The following is a 17,631-nucleotide window of genomic DNA, read 5'->3' as shown; positions in this document are numbered from 1 at the left end:
TTCTGCCAACCTAGCAGTTCGAAAGCACATCAAAGTGCAAGTAGATAAATAGGTACCGCTCCGGCGGGAAGGTAAACGGTGTTTCCGTGCGCTGCTCTGGTTTGCCAGAAGCAGCTTAGTCATGCTGCCCACATGACCCGGAAGCTGTACGCCGGCTCCCTCGGCCAATAAGGGGAGATGAGTTCCACAACCCCAGAGTCGGTCATGACTGGACCTAATGGTCAGGGGTCCCTTTACCTTTACCCTGAGAGAAAGGGCACGGGTGGCGCTGTGAATTAAACCACAGAGCCTAGGACTTGCCTATCAGAAGGTCAATGGTTCGAATCCTCACGACGGGGTGAGCTCCCATTGCTCGGTCCCTGCTCCTGCCAACCTAGCAGTTCGAAAGCACGTCAGAGTGCAAGTAGATAAATAGGTACCGCTCCGGTGGGAAGGTAAACGGCGTTTCTGTGTGCTGCTCTGGTTCGCCAGAAGTGGCTTAGTCATGCTGCCCACATGACCCGGAAGCTGTACGCCGGCTCCCTCGGCCAATAAAGCGAGATGAGCGCCGCAACTCCAGAGTCGGTCACGACTGGACCTAATGGTCAGGGGTCCCTTTACCTTTACCCCGAGAGAAGTGGGATGAAGAAATCAGGATGGCACATAGTTTGCATCACCGCCATGAGTATCCTGTTCACGTCATGAGGTTGAAACTTTATGGTGCTCCTCAAGCCCTCCGGCAAGACTAGACTAACTGTGGCATCAGGTTAACCACAGATCCGAGCAACTTTGCCCTCAAAGGGTTTCACAAACCTTTTGCAGCAGGCTGTGCAGCAGCTCTGTGCAGGATATTGGGCAGGAACCAGTGATAAATAGCTTGAGTTCTCCTCTGCTGGGCAGATACTTAGTTCAAAGTACTGTAGTTTCCTCTGACTCCTTGCAGTGGTGCTGCATTCATTGTGCAGACAGAAGCCAAAATCAACACAGTCTTGAGGCCTGTGCAGAATTCCAGTTGAACCAAGTTTATCAGTAACAATTCCTCCATCTACAGATAGGTAGCCGTGTTGGTCTGCCATGGTCAAAACAAAATAAAAAAATTCCTTCCAGTAGCACCTTAAAGACCAACTGAGTTAGTTCTAGGTATGAGCTTTCGTGTGCATGCACACTTCTTCAGATACCGAAAGTTGGTCTTTAAGGTGCTACTGGAAGGAATTTTTTTATTTTGTTTTGACCATGGCAGACGTATCTGAAGAAGTGTGCATGCACACGAAAGCTCATACCTAGAACTAACTCAGTTGGTCTTTAAGGTGCTACTGGAAGGAATTTTTTTATTTTGTTAATTCCTCCATCTGTATGTTATCAGAGAGATATGGGGGAAAGCCACAGGAAGCAGCTCCCGCAGAGCTAAAGAAACACATGTATTGGCCCTTAGTAGCTGATAAAATCCCCATTATGTATTCAGTAAAGCTGTTTCTGCATGTTTTCCTTTCCAGCATTATTTACCAGCGAGCTGCTGAGGCAAGAACAGGCCAAACTTAATGAAGCAAGGAAAATTTCTGTAGTAAATGTGAATCCCACCAACATTCGTCCTCATAGTGACACACCAGAGATCCGAAAGTACAAGAAGCGCTTCAATTCTGAAATCCTTTGTGCTGCTCTGTGGGGTAATCTGTTAATTATCTCATTGAATAGCAGAAATGCCGTCTGCATGTTAAGATTTATTTTGGTGCTTTTTAAGCGAGGCTCTGGCATAATACCAGGAGCTGAAGGGGTAGAAGCAAAACATTCTCTACTTAAGGTAGGGTGCTAAATAGCAGCTCTAGACACCTTTTTCCTGGGGTTGCTATCATGGCACCTGTGGATTCAGTGGCACTCTTGAAGACTTCCTCTGGGGTTCTTGAAGCCTCAACACCATCCCCACTTACTGCCCACTTGAAAAGTACAGAGAGCTGATGAAGGAAACTGAAAGAGTACGGCTCCTTATCATCTCCCTGTGCTTTTGAAGGCTCAGATAAGGCACCGGAGAGCATAGGAGGGAAAGGGGAGACTTCTGGGGTACTGCAGGAGGAGAGAGAGAGAATGAGAATGGGGACATCCCCCGCCAAATCAAATCACATCTACCATCTGCTCCATTGACTCAATCATTAAAAAAAACTCAGATTGGGTGTTTTCCAGCACTGCCATAGTGTAGAAGCATGACTCAGGTCCAGATTCTTATGGATCCTCACAGTTTCCACAAGAGATCCCCCAAAACCACCATCAAGTCACAGGTCACCTCTTTCTATGCAGATGTGCTCTGTTATTTGTTGGTGACTTTGCTGTCCTATATAGAAATAGTTATGATCTATGGGAATCCGTGCCTTGGACCAGTGTTTTTATGGTGCTGGCAAGAGCAGATGGGAGCCTGATTCCCTGGATAGCAGGGAATCATTGTGAGTAAGTGAAGTCAGAGGTAAGGAGGGGGTTCAAATAGCCCCATGTGGGGAGGGGTTCACAGGGCTTTGCGGGCAAGGCCTATTCCACTTTGGTAACCATGTCTCCCACCTTCTGAATGTTAAGAGTGTGTCATAAATGCCAATAGATCTCCTCTACCAGTGAACCAGTCAAGGCCCCAACCCCGTGAAGGAGGTCTGTGCACATCCATCACCATCTAAAACTCGGTGGGGGAGCATGGCTGCTGGGCTTGTCATTGGCAAAAGAAAGGGCTAGCCCACATAATCCCTCATCCCTTCAACATGTGGGAGGTTTCCGACCTTCATTGGGAGCCCTTGGTTGATTCCTTTTAATGTTAACTAAAAATGTCTCCGTTCTCCTTAATTTCATCCGCTTCCTCTGCTTGCTCATCGTGCAGGTGTGAACTTACTGGTGGGAACAGAGAACGGGCTCATGCTGTTGGACCGCAGCGGGCAAGGGAAGGTGTACAATCTGATCAACAGGAGGCGGTTCCAACAGATGGACGTGCTAGAAGGACTCAATGTCCTTGTAACAATCTCAGGTATAGCTGTGAGCCTGCATCAGTGTTTTCATTTTGCTAGTGTTTTCTGACAGCCCAGTCTCAAAGTGCAGGGGATGGTACAGGGAACACACGGGCGGGGGGGGGGGGAGAAGAAGGAAGGTCCCGCTGTGCAAATGAAATTTGTTCGGCTCACGCAATTATTTAGTTGAATACCACCCTCATTTTTTAATTTATTAAATTTGTTAGTTATTTGTTCAAAAACAAAGTTATGTCAAAATGCATCATAATATAGATACACTCACACAAAAATGCTTGCAAACCACAAAAATATACAAACACCGCCACCCCCAGTAACAGCAACAAAAAGATTTAGCAGCATGCTAATAGCAAAACAACATATTCATAGTTCACCCAAGCCTGGGGAAAATGTTTGGGGTTTTTTAACCTGGTGCCAAAAAGATGTCAGTGAAGGTGCCTGGCGGACCTCAGTGAAAAGAGTATTCCATAAACGGAGCCACAACAGAAAAGGCCTTCTTCCTTGTCATCACCTGAACATTTTTTTTAAAATGCCCTAAGCGCACTGACTTTTAGTGCTCAGTTACGGCAATTACTTAAACATATTTTTACATCAATATTATTCTTTACAGTTGTCTGTAATTTTCAGCCAACAGAGGTTGGCATGCTTGCATACGTTTCCATGCTTCACCTAACACAGATTTCTCTTTTTAAAACCCACCCTTCCATCTGAAAGGCCTTACCTCCAGACAGACAGTTAACAATAATACCGATGAGCTCAATTATAAGATATTTTAGCATATAGGAAGACAACAGGAACGCATGCAGAAATTAGCTTCATTCATATGGCTTTGGTTTAGGTGCAAGATTAAAGTTCCAATTAATATTTCCAAAATTAGCTTTCCTCAACAGAAAAGAATGCAATAGACAAGCTGGCATCAGACAATGTATGGATAGGATAAATGGCATAAAAAGCCCCGTGTAGCTGTATTAGCATCCGAGTTGATCCAATGAGGGATTGTATCTTTATCGGTTCCATGTTTCAACAGGAAAGAAGAACAAGCTACGAGTTTATTATCTTTCATGGTTGAGAAACAGAATATTACACAATGATCCTGAAGTGGAAAAGAAGCAAGGCTGGATCACTGTAGGAGATTTGGAAGGCTGCATACATTACAAAGTTGGTAAGCACAAGACCATATGCATAAGTGCAGTATCACACTAGCAGGACGCTCTCTTAATGCTAGCTATGCCTGCTGGTCAAAGGCGCTTGGGGACTCTGAATATCCTTGTGCTGATTCCTGCTATTCCCACAGCCAGACTGAGGTGTAAAGAGGCAGCCTTCATTGCAACAGTGAATACTGCATAAAATGCTTTATGCCTCTTTTCTTTGATACCTTTCTATGGCACTAAATCAACCATGGAGGAAATAGTTATGCCTAAGCATGACTTTAACTATGCTCAGAGTGGGAGGTATGGTGTTGTCTAACCATCCCTGGGCTTATTTGATAGTGGAACAGACCCCAGCATATATTAATGTGGTCCACAAGTTCACCCCATCTTATTTTTTATGAATATTGCATGGATTGGGCATATATCTAGAATTTTAGAGTTAGAAGGGACCCCTTCTAGTAAGTATCTAGTCCAGTTTCCTTCAATGCAGGAATCTCAACTAGATCATACATGACAGATGGCCATCCAACCTCTGCTTAAAACCCTCCAAGGAAGGAGAGTCCATCTCTCATGGGAGTCTGTTCCAATGTTGAACAGCTCTTATGGTCAGAAAGTTCTTCCTGGTGTTTAGTTGGAATCTTCTTTCTTGTAACTTGAATCCTTTGGTTCGGGTCCTGGCCTCTGGAGCAGGAGAAAACAAACTTGCTCCATCCTGCATGTTAAATATTTGAAGATAGCTATTATATTTCACCTCAATCTCTCAGCATTGGACTGGTGGTCATTCATGGACTTTTGCTGCAGTGTGATATCTGATACACAGATGTGAAGTGGGGCCAACAATGGGATGAGCAGGGATCATCCATCTTTCCCACTACTCCTAGGCTATATAGGTCTGAATAGGACTAAAGGGCAATATCATTCAAAAAGCTAATAAACCAGTGGTTCGTTTTCTTCTAGATGTTCAGAAACCATCTCCCTCATGTATAACACAACTAGATTTGGGGGAGCATTAAATCAAGAGTAACTCCATTAACAGTTGTTTTCTAAGAACTTTAGTTTTGAAACTAGTAGGTTTTTCCAGGCTTAAACCAGCTACAGTGAAAAAAATGTATATTGAAGGGAAAGCACCTAATTAAAGTTCCATTGGATGGCTCACACATACAAATTTATCATTTGCTGAGGCCTCACTAGCTGACGCTTAGCACATGTGAATAAGCGAAGAAAGTCAACCACCAGCTAGAGCTTTGTATTGCTTCACATCATCTGAAAGGCAAAGCTTTTTAAGCCATTCAGTTTGTATATTCAGTTGCCAGTCACCAAGTGTTCATGTATGAATTCTTATATTCACCTTATATATCAGGCAGTTTTGTGCCTAATGTTTCCCAGTGGACATAACTAATATAAGACTCCTATACGCTTTTAGTACCAGAATAAGAATTTGCACAAATGTCAGCTATATCATATAAAAAGCTGGGTAGTAGCCAGTGTACTCCAGTAACGGTATGAAATCCCCTGTGATCCAGCAGTGAAATAAATTATTTTTCCTGGTATTGGATGGCAAATAAGGGTGTGTTTATTGCCACGGTCCTAAAGGCTTACATTTCAAAATATTACTTGAATTTTATGTATATTCACTCAACACAATTAAGTTATTGAGGTTATCTTCTTGATTAATTGTTCTCTGTTGAAAAGTACTAGAGAATAGCTGTGAAAATGGAAGATTTCAAAAGCTTTAATGCTTAAGAAAGAAAAACATACCATGCAATCATTTTCCTTTTGGCTTAGCTGGCTAAAATCTGGTAGATCAAAATTTGAATCAAATGTCCTCTGTAATATGTAGATGATTAATAAATTTTACTTAACAAATACTATATTTTCAACTTGGCATTTAAAGAAAGTTTTGAAGTATCACAGTCCTAGCTTGAAATATTTATTTATTTATTAATTTATTTATTACAAGGATAGTAGGGAAGGGTCACATTGCCATATTATTCATCTCAAATCCTGTGAGGTTAGTTTCCTCCCAGACACGCATGCTCTTTCCAAAATACCTGCACTTGCATTGGTGGTGGTGAGTCTCTTCCGAACTACTGTCTTATTGGAAGCATGAGTGCCACCATCTTTAATTTGCTGCAGTGGTGGTGTGGCAGCCATGCTGTGTCACATACATGCAAGCAAACACAAGATGGCTGCCCCTGTAGCTAGAAAGCACCATCCAGAACTATGAAGAACCTCAAATCAGTCCAAACTATCAAGGGAATATGACATTTGGCCTGTTCTTAAAGACAATACTTCTACTGACAATACGGTTTCAGCAGCTCTCCCTTGAGATTAAATCATTCGGTTTTGTCTTGAGTGAATTGGATGTTTTAAAAATTTAGTTTTATTTCAATTTTAGTGAAATATGAGAGAATCAAGTTCTTGGTGATTGCCTTAAAGAATGCTGTAGAGATATATGCTTGGGCTCCTAAACCATATCACAAGTTTATGGCATTTAAGGTATGTTTTGTGTTGTTACAAAAATATTAGCATTATTCATACATTTGTTCATGTTTTTTATCACAGATAAGAAAATCTGTCATTCACTTCTGTTATCTATTCATCTGTGGCATAACAAGGAACTTAACCTATATCTCTCTGTGTGGCAAACCTCTGCAAAATTGTTAGAGCTGGTTCTCATTCCCATGTTAGACATACCAGCATATTCACAAAGACCACAGATGGTTATGAACCAGTTCAGATGTGTTTATAGAACAACAACATCCTGGTGCCCGCCAGATGTTTGGGACGACAACTCCCATCAGCATAGAGGGCTGGGGCTTATGAAAGTTGCAGTTGAAAACATCTGGAAAGCTCCAGGTTGGGGAAGGCTGGACTAGAGCCACTGCGTGATGCATAAATAAAATCACATGAATCTACCCTGACAACCAGGTGGGCCTGTCCTGCCAATGGGCCTACAAGTCTATGAGAAATCTCAACTAAAGCATCCATGACAGATGGCCATCCAACCTCTGCTTAAAAACCTCAGAGGGAGTCCATTCCACTATCAAAACAGCTTTCTGTCAGAAAGTTCTTCCTGGTATTTAGTCAGAATCTCCTTTCTTCTAACTTGAAGCCATTGATTCAGTTCCCGTTATCTGGAGCAGGAGAAAACAAGCTTGTTCCATCTTCCATCTGACAGCCCTTTAGATATTTGAAGATGGCTATCGTGTGTCCTCTCAGTCTCCTCTTATCCAGGCTAAACATGCCCAACTCCCTCAACTGTTCCTCATCAAGACTTGGTTTCCAGACCCTTGATCATCTTGGTCACCTCTGCACATGTTCCAGCTTGTCAGTATCCTTCTTAAATTGTGGCACCCAGATGTAATTTCTACATTCCAGTCATGAGTCTCACCCCACCAGATTTCAGTAATGCCTACCTGGTCATATTTGCCACCCTGTACTAAAATCTCCAGCTCATCTCGCTTGTTTCCCATATTCTGCATTTGCGTAGAGAGAAATGAAACCACAAGTCGTTCCCTCCAGTTGCTTCCTTCTTGTAGTTTCCTGCCCTTTAGCAGGTTTCTGGAGCACCACCTCAGCTTCCTTTGCATCAGTGAAGCTATAATCCCCACTGCCGCGTGCTCTTTTGTCATCAGTATTGTTTTCTCCCTGCCCTCATGATTTAGTGTAATCTCCAGATCAACTTTGTAAGACACGTAGCAAACACATTTTTGCCAACCGCTGTGAGATGCAACCCATCTCTTACCAAAAGTCTTTCCTTAAGGAAGCGGACACCATGGTCCAAGAAGCCAAACCTTTCCTGATGCGCAGCCAGTGGTTTACTCTCTCTTCCTGGGCCACAACCTTCAACAGAAGCAAGTGATGAAAAAGCCACCTGTGCCCCAAGGCCCTTCATCTTCCTACAGAGTCTCATAGTCCTTTTCTATAGGTTGAATGCTTGTCTGGCAGTGTTGTTGCACCCACATGAATCAGAAGGAAGGGGTTGTGGTCAGCGGGTTTTATAAGATTTGGCAACTTCTGTGTCATAATGTGGATTTTTGCACTTGGGAGACAGCATACCTCCTGGGACATCCTCCACACACAGCTACCTCTGTCAGCTGCCATCACCACATATCTCTTCTGAACGCTGTACCTCCCACAGCCACCTCTGTGTGTTCTGAGGTCTGCAACTGCTGTCCTTGTTCCTCTGGCCCAGAATCAGTGTCCAAGGTGAGGGCACGGAATTGATTTTGCAGCTTCAGTGACACAGCATGGGTCCTGACAGTCCTGTTCAGTGTGTCACGTTCCTCCAGGGGTTCATCTCCTGCAATGGGTGATCTTCCTCCTCCTCCCTAGTGACACCCCCACCCCTACATCACTCTGTTCCAGGACAGTCCATTCTGCTCTAGCGAGAAATTCCTCATCTTGCCTGATAGCTTGGATAGGTGTGCCTCACCACATGAGAGCCAGCGTGGTGTAGTGGTTAAGAGTGGTGGACTCATAATCTGGGGAACTGGGTTCGCTTCCCCGCTCCTCCACATACAGCTGCTGGGTGACCTTGGGCCAGTCACACTTCTTTGAGGTCTCTCAGCCCCACTCACCTCACAGAGTGTTTGTTGTGGGGGAGGAAGGGAAAGGAGAATGTTGGCTGCTTTGAGACTCCTTAAAGGGAGTGAAAGGTGGGATATCAAATCCAAACTCCTCTTCTTCTTCTCAAATTGCTGTACTTTCTCTTCCAGCAAGGCAGCCAGCTTGCACTTCCTGCTGGTGTAGTTTTGCTCATTCTCAGGCAGGAAGATAAACATGACACAGAGTTACAGTTCCCTGAAGAAGCTCCATGTCTCTTGGTTTTGTGTACACAGTGAGACAGCACTCCGGGCCTTCTTCTCAAATTGTCCTCGCAAATGCCCCTGTTTGCAAGTCTTGGTCATGAGTTTCCAGAGGCTGCAGTCAGCTAAATAGAATTGCTGCTGGCTGCAAACTTCTCCCCCAAGTCACTTCCTCATTCAGCCTGCCTTCCTCTCAGCAGTAGTACCTCCCCCTCATACCATGTGCTCTAGCAGAGCACACAGCCACAAACCAAAACAGCTCAGACAACCAACCAGCCTTAAAGACACAATCTCACTCTTCAGTTTCCTCCACTGGTCATTCGCCTCTGTTTACAAGTCCCAGTCGGAAGCTCCTGGTCACAAGCTTCACCACAATTTCAGTCAGATTTAACCCTGTTTTACTATGTGTTGGGTTCCAGCCCTGATGCTTCCTAATTTTTATTTTTATTTTACTTAAATGCAAATATTTTAAAAAATCCTACTGAAATAGGCATGCTGCCAAAAAGGGTTAATCCAGGGTTTGGATGCAAGATTCAGGGGGTTCTAATGTCCATCTCAAAGAAGAGGTGAGCTTTACAAATCTTGAATTCTTTGAAACTTGAATTAAATTCAAAATCAGGGATTTATTCCTGGATTATCCCTCTCCCAGCTGTCCTTGCAATCACCACCACCCCTTTCAAATTCCATTCACAAGCTGGGCTGGTAGCACCAACAATTGGAGTGGTACAGCCACAGGGAGAGGGAAGTCTCTCACTTCTAATCCCGCCTGGTGCTTTGTGCATTGCGTCAGAGCGTACCAGGACAAAAGCCCCCAGGTGCACTTGGGAAATGTAGCTTCCTGTTGCTTAAAAATTAAAAGACCAAACATTCCACTGACACTTTGCATCTTCTTGTAAGATACTAACAGGTGAAGAGCTAAATCAATGCCCTAAATGTGTGAAAGATAACCTAGACAGCAAAGCAACGAGGACACATTTTTAAACAGCAAATAGAAAAAACTCTTGTTCTTACCATAGCATGCTGTGCATTTATTTCCATTTTTTCCCCATACCACAAAATTGACTGAGGGGGTTTTAAAAGTCTTTTGCAGATCTCCAGCACAAACCATTGCTTGTTGACCTCACAGTAGAAGAAGGTCAGAGGTTAAAAGTCATCTTTGGATCGCACACTGGTTTCCATGTTATCGATGTGGATTCGGGGAATTCATATGATATCTATATACCATCTCATGTGAGTCTGAGGCAGCGTGGTGGTGCTCTGCAAACTTGATTATACAGTATGTATAATGTCTATTGATACAGGGTCCTTGTTAAATTTCCTTTTTGGTGGGCACACCGTAATGCGTAATTTGGTGAGTTTCTCGAATTGCTGAGGAGAAGGCTGCTATGCCATGAGTTGTCCAGGAACCCACATGTTGTATGGGCTAAATCTGTTTATGGGTTGGTATAAAACGTTGGTTTGACAGTTTTCTGAGAGAAGTTGGCAAATGCTGAAGAGAGCTGGTCTTTCTTTGTTGTCCTGTAAACTTGATTTAATGCTGATTTGGGGGGGGGGGTTCTGTTCTGTATGCAGATTCAGGGCAATATCACACCTCACGCCATTGTCATCTTGCCCAAAACGGATGGAATGGAGATGCTTGTGTGCTATGAGGACGAAGGAGTGTATGTTAATACCTATGGACGCATAACGAAAGACGTGGTACTCCAGTGGGGAGAAATGCCCACTTCAGTGGGTATGTCAGTTCTTCCTCTTCTCCTTAGCTGTCAATAAATTCCGTGTGAAGTGAGAATCCTAAGCTGCAGTTGGCTATTTTTCTAGATAATGTAGTCCTCTGCGTTTCATGTGATGAAACCATATGTGGCTTGAGCCTCCAGCCTTAGGACATAATCTTTTAGACATGGTAACTTCCTGCCAGGTGTGGCACATGGTAAAAGCTGCCTTGGCCCAAATGTTTTTGGTAAGAACGGGTTGCCATTTATTTGTCTTATTTCAGCCTACATCCACTCCAATCAAATAATGGGCTGGGGCGAGAAAGCGATTGAGATACGATCGGTGGAGACTGGGCATTTGGACGGAGTATTCATGCACAAGCGTGCTCAGCGGTTAAAATTTCTATGTGAAAGAAATGATAAGGTAGGTCTGCTCTCAGAGCTGCACAGAGAATGATCTGGAAAAAACTGATGGGAGAGCATTTGATGCCCCTTGTAAAAGCAATGTGGTCAAGCCATTAATAATGCTTTTAACACCTACGCTGAGACAAAAAAAAACCACACAAGATAAGATGTGACATAACAAATAAGCAAAATGTGTGAATGAATGAGGAAATTAAACACATCCCATTTACAAGTTCATATGATGATTTTACAGTTTAATAGATCGGGATGTTTCCTTCCCAAACAGGTATTTTTCGCCTCGGTGAGATCTGGAGGAAGTAGTCAAGTTTTTTTCATGACACTCAACAGAAATTCCATGATGAACTGGTAACAAAAGGGCCCTTGGGTGCTGACTTTGACACCAAGATTTTTTTAAGTTTGAAGAGCACTGGAACGTGTGGACTAACACTGTAGAGGCAGGTGAAGAAGATAATTGTGGAACACGTTGCTTCCTTCTGTGAACACACTCGCACTCACGCAGACACGCTCCAGGAATACGACACACCTTTCTTGTTGTGGTTTAGGAATGGAGGTTTCCTCAAGGTCACAAGAATGCAACACTGTATTTGGGCAGAGATGGACAAATGCGCCAGAGGTTTAGCAGAATAAATCTCTTGGAAGTCTTCAGTTGAAACTGTGATAGAGCTGTGGGTCACACAATTTCATTTTGTTTTTTAAACATTTTCCTTGTCCCTCTATTTGTACAAATGGGGACAGATCTAAGTGTCAAGCGGAGTCTCTGTTTTTAATTTTGTCTGCCTGCTAGCATCAAATATATAGTATGTTGTAAGGTTACCAATTAAAACTGGTGAGAGACAGCACAATAAATGTATCATTTTATCTTTGTGTTGGGAGGCTTTAACCATAGAGATGGTTAACTTTTGTAAAATCTTTTGCCTTTTCCAACATTTCCGTGTTAGTTTTGCAAACAGGTCGACAAATTTTAAACGAGAGAATGAATTAGACCCCCCCCCCCGAACCCTTCCTTTTGGGAAATCTATTCTAAATGGCTATCCGACTAGCCTTAGATTATAGTACAGTCAAGGTACAAGTATATTTTTCTTGTCAACCTGTCAGTCTATACTTCAGTATGGATCTTCATATAATGGTGCTCACTGAGAGAAAAAGCAGTGCCATCCTTGGCAATCATTCCCAACTTTGGCCTTAGCATTTTCTTGCCTTTGTCTAAACTGTAATACGGAAAGTCTCACAATAAAATTGCAGGTTGAGAAACGAATTGAAATAGAGCAAGATTCTGAAGATGGGCTGGAAAGTGTACCTAACTGCATCCAACTTGAATGCATTGAGCTTAGGTCCAACCTACTCTGTACAATTGTACTTTGCTTTTCGGGGAAGGGGCGGGGATGATCCTTGTAGATACTGGTGTGTGTTTTTTCCCTTCATGAAAATCTCCAGGAGCCAACAGCATTTAATCCTTTGGAAGACGGAAGCCCCAATTGTTGATGGACATTCACCCACTTCCTTGTCTGATGGTGTCCTGTTTTCCAAATATGAAAAAACTTCATGAGATCTTCATCCCGTGGTGCAAAGAATAGGAACATTGCAAAAGTGAGAGATAGCAGATTGGAAGGACAGTTTTGTTGGCCTAGAACCTGACACTTAGATTCATCTTTCTGCCCATCCCTCTTTGCTGCCCACCTATATAGTGAACACCAATATGTGTGCAGATGTATGTATTTAGTTTGGGTTAACCTGTGTCCTTATATGCTTTGTTTGAATTATTTCCAGTTTTAAGGAAGTTATGTGCAACATTTCTACTATCGCCAAGCATGGATTCCCCATTAGTCTATGGATGTAACATAATTGGATCTGTGTTGCTGTTTTTAACCTACCTCATTTTATTTTTGTTTCAATTAGCTTTTCCTCATTAGCTCCAGCAGACACCCAGGGAGTTTGACTGGCCAGCTTCAAAGTATTAAACAAGAAGAGTGTCTTAAGTAATTAGCAGTGTTTGGCCAGTTCAGGCCTCTTTAAAAAGCAGAAAAGGACTCTCATACTTCCTTCTTCCAGTTTTTCCGTCAGTGGTTCCACAGTTCCCGTTGTACAGGCCAGCTGATGCCGCCAATGGCCACAATATGCATTGGCTGCCAGCAGATTTGTAATAGAGTTAGAATCATGCCAATGTACAGCTGGCATGAACCAGAGCCATGTTGCGGAAGCCGCCATAATTCGCCCAATCGCAGTGGCTCAGAAAGAGTTGCTATAACTGTGCCAATCCCAGGGGCTGTGTGTACAGCCCCCACATGGAGACATGATCCCGGCTGGCTTGCCACAATCTTCCTTCTTTGTGTGTTCAACCTGAAGGGAGCCCACATCGGTCCCCTACCCCATGCCCTACCTCACTACTTAATGATACACTGGTGTATCAGGCTAAGTTTGCTTCTCCATAGGAGTTGAGTCCAGTTGGAGTCCTGCTATGATGCAGCTATCCAAGACTGCCTGCTTGAACAGTGCACCCTTGTCTTGCTTCTTACGCCAATTTCCCTTTAAGATCTCCTTGTGTTTGGTGGCTCTCCCCAAAAAGAAATGGGGCAGGGAGAATCATTGGCATCCATCTTTGTAGAAAGATATCGTTTTTGTTTCTAGCCCAGGAGTGAGGCTGCTAAGCTGGTTCCAGCCACTTGCTCCCCACTACATTCACAAAAGGGGTAATAATTAAGAGTTGTCTCCAAAGCTGTTCCTACACAGAGTAGACCCATTAAATTTAATAGACATGGCTAACTTCAGTCCATTAATTTCAGTGGGTCTGCTCCGCGTAAGACTTAGTTGGATGCAACCAACTGGATTTTTATTTTTGCGTTTGGAATCTGCAGCCCTCTTACATTAACCTCTAAACAACAAATTACTAATTTATAGTCTTAAGTAAATATTTCCATTAGCTAACTTAATAAGCCTAATCTATGCATAATGAAAATGAGTAACCTCAAACAATACACTTTGACCCCATTGTTTTTTCAAAGCCTGCCCTTCCAGCACAGGCAAGCCTTCATCCCGTGGTCTCGCTTGCTGCTCTTGCAACGCAAATGGCCTATTTTCAGCACATTCCCTCCTGATAAAGCTTTTACCAAATGAATTGATGGCTGAATATTAGTTGACTCTGTTCACAACACTGGGATTTATGCAGACCCCACCAGAAGGCTAGTGCAGAGAATTGCAACACTGGGCACATAATTGTTTATGTTGCCATCTTACTGACTCCTTTACCTAGGTTAACAAGAACACAACTGGGTGACAGTTTAAGTATTTGAGAGTTTAATTATTTGAGCTCTGATCTTTGACCAGTCTTTTTTCTCCAGTTCCCACTCCCAGCACATATGAAAGAAAATATTCTAGTTCTTTCCACATTTCTAGTATCCCAATGAGTAATTGGTATTAATCCTTTGTATTCTGACAGGTCATGTACCATCTGCCAAACAGTTCATAACAATATTCTCTTACTGTCGTTGTCAATGAAAATCTATGTGTGTTTTTTGCCAATTAATTTTTTTATTGAATTTCGCCATTTTGTTTAACAAACTGACATCAAATTTAGCATCAAATTTAATACACTTTTAAAAGTTGACTCCCTGCCCTTCTTCCATGGTGTTTTTATTCTCAACCTTTTATGCTGCATTATACTTTTATCTATTCCACAATTCCTTCATTACAATTAGAATTATTTTTCTTCCGCAGTTCATATTTCAGTCCTGCCCGCGATTCCATTTAACGTGATATTTTCCAAATTGTCCAAATAAGGGTCCCATTCTTCCATGTGAAATTCATCACTTGATCTCTTCTCTTGCCCTCACCTTTGCCATTTCCACATAGTCCATTGTTTTCCAGAGGTATTCCCAGACTTCCACTGGAATATTCTCTCCAATGTTTTGTGCCTCTTTTATCAGGTAATCCTTGTTCATTTTGCTTGCCCTTTTCTGAACCCTGTTGGAGGTGCAGTATCTTTTTAGAGGTTAGGCACAGTATTGCAACTGTGCTCACACAATCAATTTATACCACAGCCTTATGATAGTGGCAGTTTAATTTTCAGTTCTTTTCCCCATTAGCGTGTGTGTGTAGTTAGGCTTCGTTTTGCCCCAATCTACATTTGGTATACACTGAATTATATTGTCTTTAAAAAAAAAAAAATTATTAAGAGTTTGGAAATTACAAAAAGAAAAAAGAAAAATTAGACATAACAATATAATAAAATACAAAAACAAAAACGCTACATAAAACATTGAGTTAACAGAACAGAACAAAACAAAAACAATTAAAAACACTTCCAATATTTCCAATCTTCCAATGAAACAAGTGAATGAAAGTTAAGATTGGAAGATTGAATCATATTGTCCAGTTTACTGCCCATTCACTCACTTTGGAGCACCTCACAATCCCTTGAAGAATCCACTCCTTGTTTTCCCTGCAGTCATGAACGCACAGAAGGGGAGCAGCGCCATGTGTTGACTGTGCCCCTCTAGACCAAGGTCTGAAGGGGGAACCGCCTGCACTTGTGGCAGGAGTTGCATGAAGTAGACGAGGCTGCCTTTCAGACCTTTGCGAGGTGGTTGGAGGTCAGAGGGCCATAGCTGGCCACTGGAATGGTGGGAACATGAATTGTCAGTGGCCTCCTGATCTCCCTCCACACGTCAGTGCTCTACACAGAGTTCTAGATACGTTTTAGCACAAGAACCTCGGAATTGACAAAAGCCAGGTGTGTCCATAAACTAGACACTTAAACCTGCAAAGGTGGTGGTGGTGGGAACCCAAGAGACATCTGCCACTACAGCGTGATATATTTCAAGATTTGTATGCTGCTTAGTCATCAAAACCTTTTTAAGTGGTATACATGAAACAATATGAGATATACATTTAAAATACCTATTAAATCGGATGCTAAAAGCAAGTTGTTCAAAATGTAAGTAATCAAATAAATACATTAAAAAAAAACACAACATGTCAAAATCATGTTTGGATAGGCTTGCCCTAACAAACATGATTTTAACATGTTTTTAGGGAGTGCCAGAAACAGACACCTGCCTAATAACATCAGTGAACAGGAAATTCCATAGCATATCAGAAACACTGATCCCTTGTAAGTGCAAATCAAACATTATGTGACACTTATCAAAGTACCAGATGTGCAGATCAAAGCTGTCTAGTGGGCATATATGGGGTAAGGGGATCCTTCAAGTTTTGATTTGTGTGTTTTTTCTGGAGGCAATTCTATACCTTAGTTAAACTGATAGAGCAGAGTTTGGCAATATGCCCAAGCTTTTACGCACATTTCAAACCAAGAGTTACTACTGAAGTATCAGAAGCTTCTCACATCTTACTAGTCCAGAACAATCTATCTTGGTAACAACAACAACAACAACAACAACAACAACAACAACAACAACAACAACAACAACATGGCAGTTACTGGTCAAAATGAGATGCTTTCAGAGAAAGTGCTCTGAGTAATCTGTCCTTTTCTTGTTCATTATCAACTTAACTTATTTTAATTATTAAGGCATAAATTTCTGTAGCACCAAAGGGAAAGAAATCTTTTCAAAGCTGTGCACATAAAATTGAAAGTTAAAAACATAAAAAGGCAAAGATCAGAAGAACATAAAAATTGGGTCATGTGGCCAGGTAAGCTTGTGTAAAAAATTAGAATAATAAGCTGGCATCTAAAGCTAAACACGGGATTGCTGTCTAATACACAAATGCAATGCATTCCACCGGTGGGCTTTTCCTAGAAAAATAGGTGCCAGGACTGACCAGGAAGTTGTTACAGTAAGTGTCACACTTTTTTACAACAAAAAACAATGTACCTTTCAGTACCCCCTGGAAAAAAAGCACTTCATTCCACAATATAGGCCTTACTGCTCCTTGTGGCTGCCACAGCGGACAGTTAGCAAGGCTTCTCCAGCAGATTTCAAAGAATGGTCAGGGGTGTATGGAGAAAGGCAATCTTCGAAGTAGGCTATTCCCAAATTCTTTAGGGCTTTATGTACAAACAGCAACACTTTAGGTTTGGCCTGGTAGCATATTGACTTACAGCAGTCCAAGGTTCCTTGACATTTTGAGACTTGAGGATATCTTTTTTCTGAACACCAAGAGCCATGGATAGATCACTCCTATGGGAATGTCTTAAGGCTTGAAACCCTTCTTTTTCTCCCCCCCCCCAAACACCATTGGCCTTTCACAACTTTCCATGCAAAATAAGTTCCAACCAATGAAGCTACAACGCCTGGGCAAAAACTCTTTGACTTGGGTCAGTTTTAAAGTACTGCCTCTTTAGCTGGCTTCTTCTGTTCCCTATATGCTCCTTGTGTTTCTTCCTACTGCTGTAATGAGAGGACCACATTGGCGGGGGGAGGGGGGACACCCACATTTATTCAGTACATCAAATTGAGCAATAACATTTCCAACTCAGTCAAGCCACTACTTGTAACTGCTGGGGACTGGTAGGATGAGTAAGAACAAGCTTCATGGCTAATGGCAGCTGCCACCAGCTCTTTTATGTCTTTGCTGTGGTTACCTTTTGAACCGGAAGCTTCTT

The 17,631-nt window shown here is 42.5% G+C and overlaps 1 protein-coding gene across 8 annotated transcripts in view; it reads left to right on the top strand.

Annotated features, from left to right (window-relative positions):
- The window catches only part of TNIK (TRAF2 and NCK interacting kinase), a 295,635-nt gene extending 280,965 nt beyond the window's left edge, over positions 1-14,670 (top strand). For 7 of the 8 annotated variants that reach the window (XM_081862118.1, XM_081862117.1, XM_081862121.1 and 4 more), the window contains 8 exons: positions 1,473-1,643; positions 2,831-2,974; positions 4,000-4,134; positions 6,522-6,622; positions 10,015-10,164; positions 10,507-10,666; positions 10,928-11,067; positions 11,335-14,670. In XM_081862118.1, the coding sequence (XP_081718244.1) occupies positions 1,473-1,643; positions 2,831-2,974; positions 4,000-4,134; positions 6,522-6,622; positions 10,015-10,164; positions 10,507-10,666; positions 10,928-11,067; positions 11,335-11,418 (1,085 nt within the window). In that variant the 3' untranslated portion in view covers positions 11,419-14,670. Of the gene's footprint in view, positions 1-1,472; positions 1,644-2,830; positions 2,975-3,999; positions 4,135-6,521; positions 6,623-10,014; positions 10,165-10,506; positions 10,667-10,927; positions 11,068-11,334 lie in introns of those variants that run through there. The other variant, XR_014156696.1, reaches the window with a different exon arrangement.
- Positions 14,671-17,631: the final 2,961 nt, after the last annotated feature.

The sequence above is a fragment of the Podarcis erhardii genome (assembly GCF_964252035.2).
Source record: "Podarcis erhardii genome assembly, chromosome: 5".
NCBI lineage: Eukaryota > Metazoa > Chordata > Lepidosauria > Squamata > Lacertidae > Podarcis > Podarcis erhardii.
The sequence above is the reverse complement of the archived record's forward strand: the minus strand, read 5'-3'. Positions and strand labels throughout refer to the sequence as shown.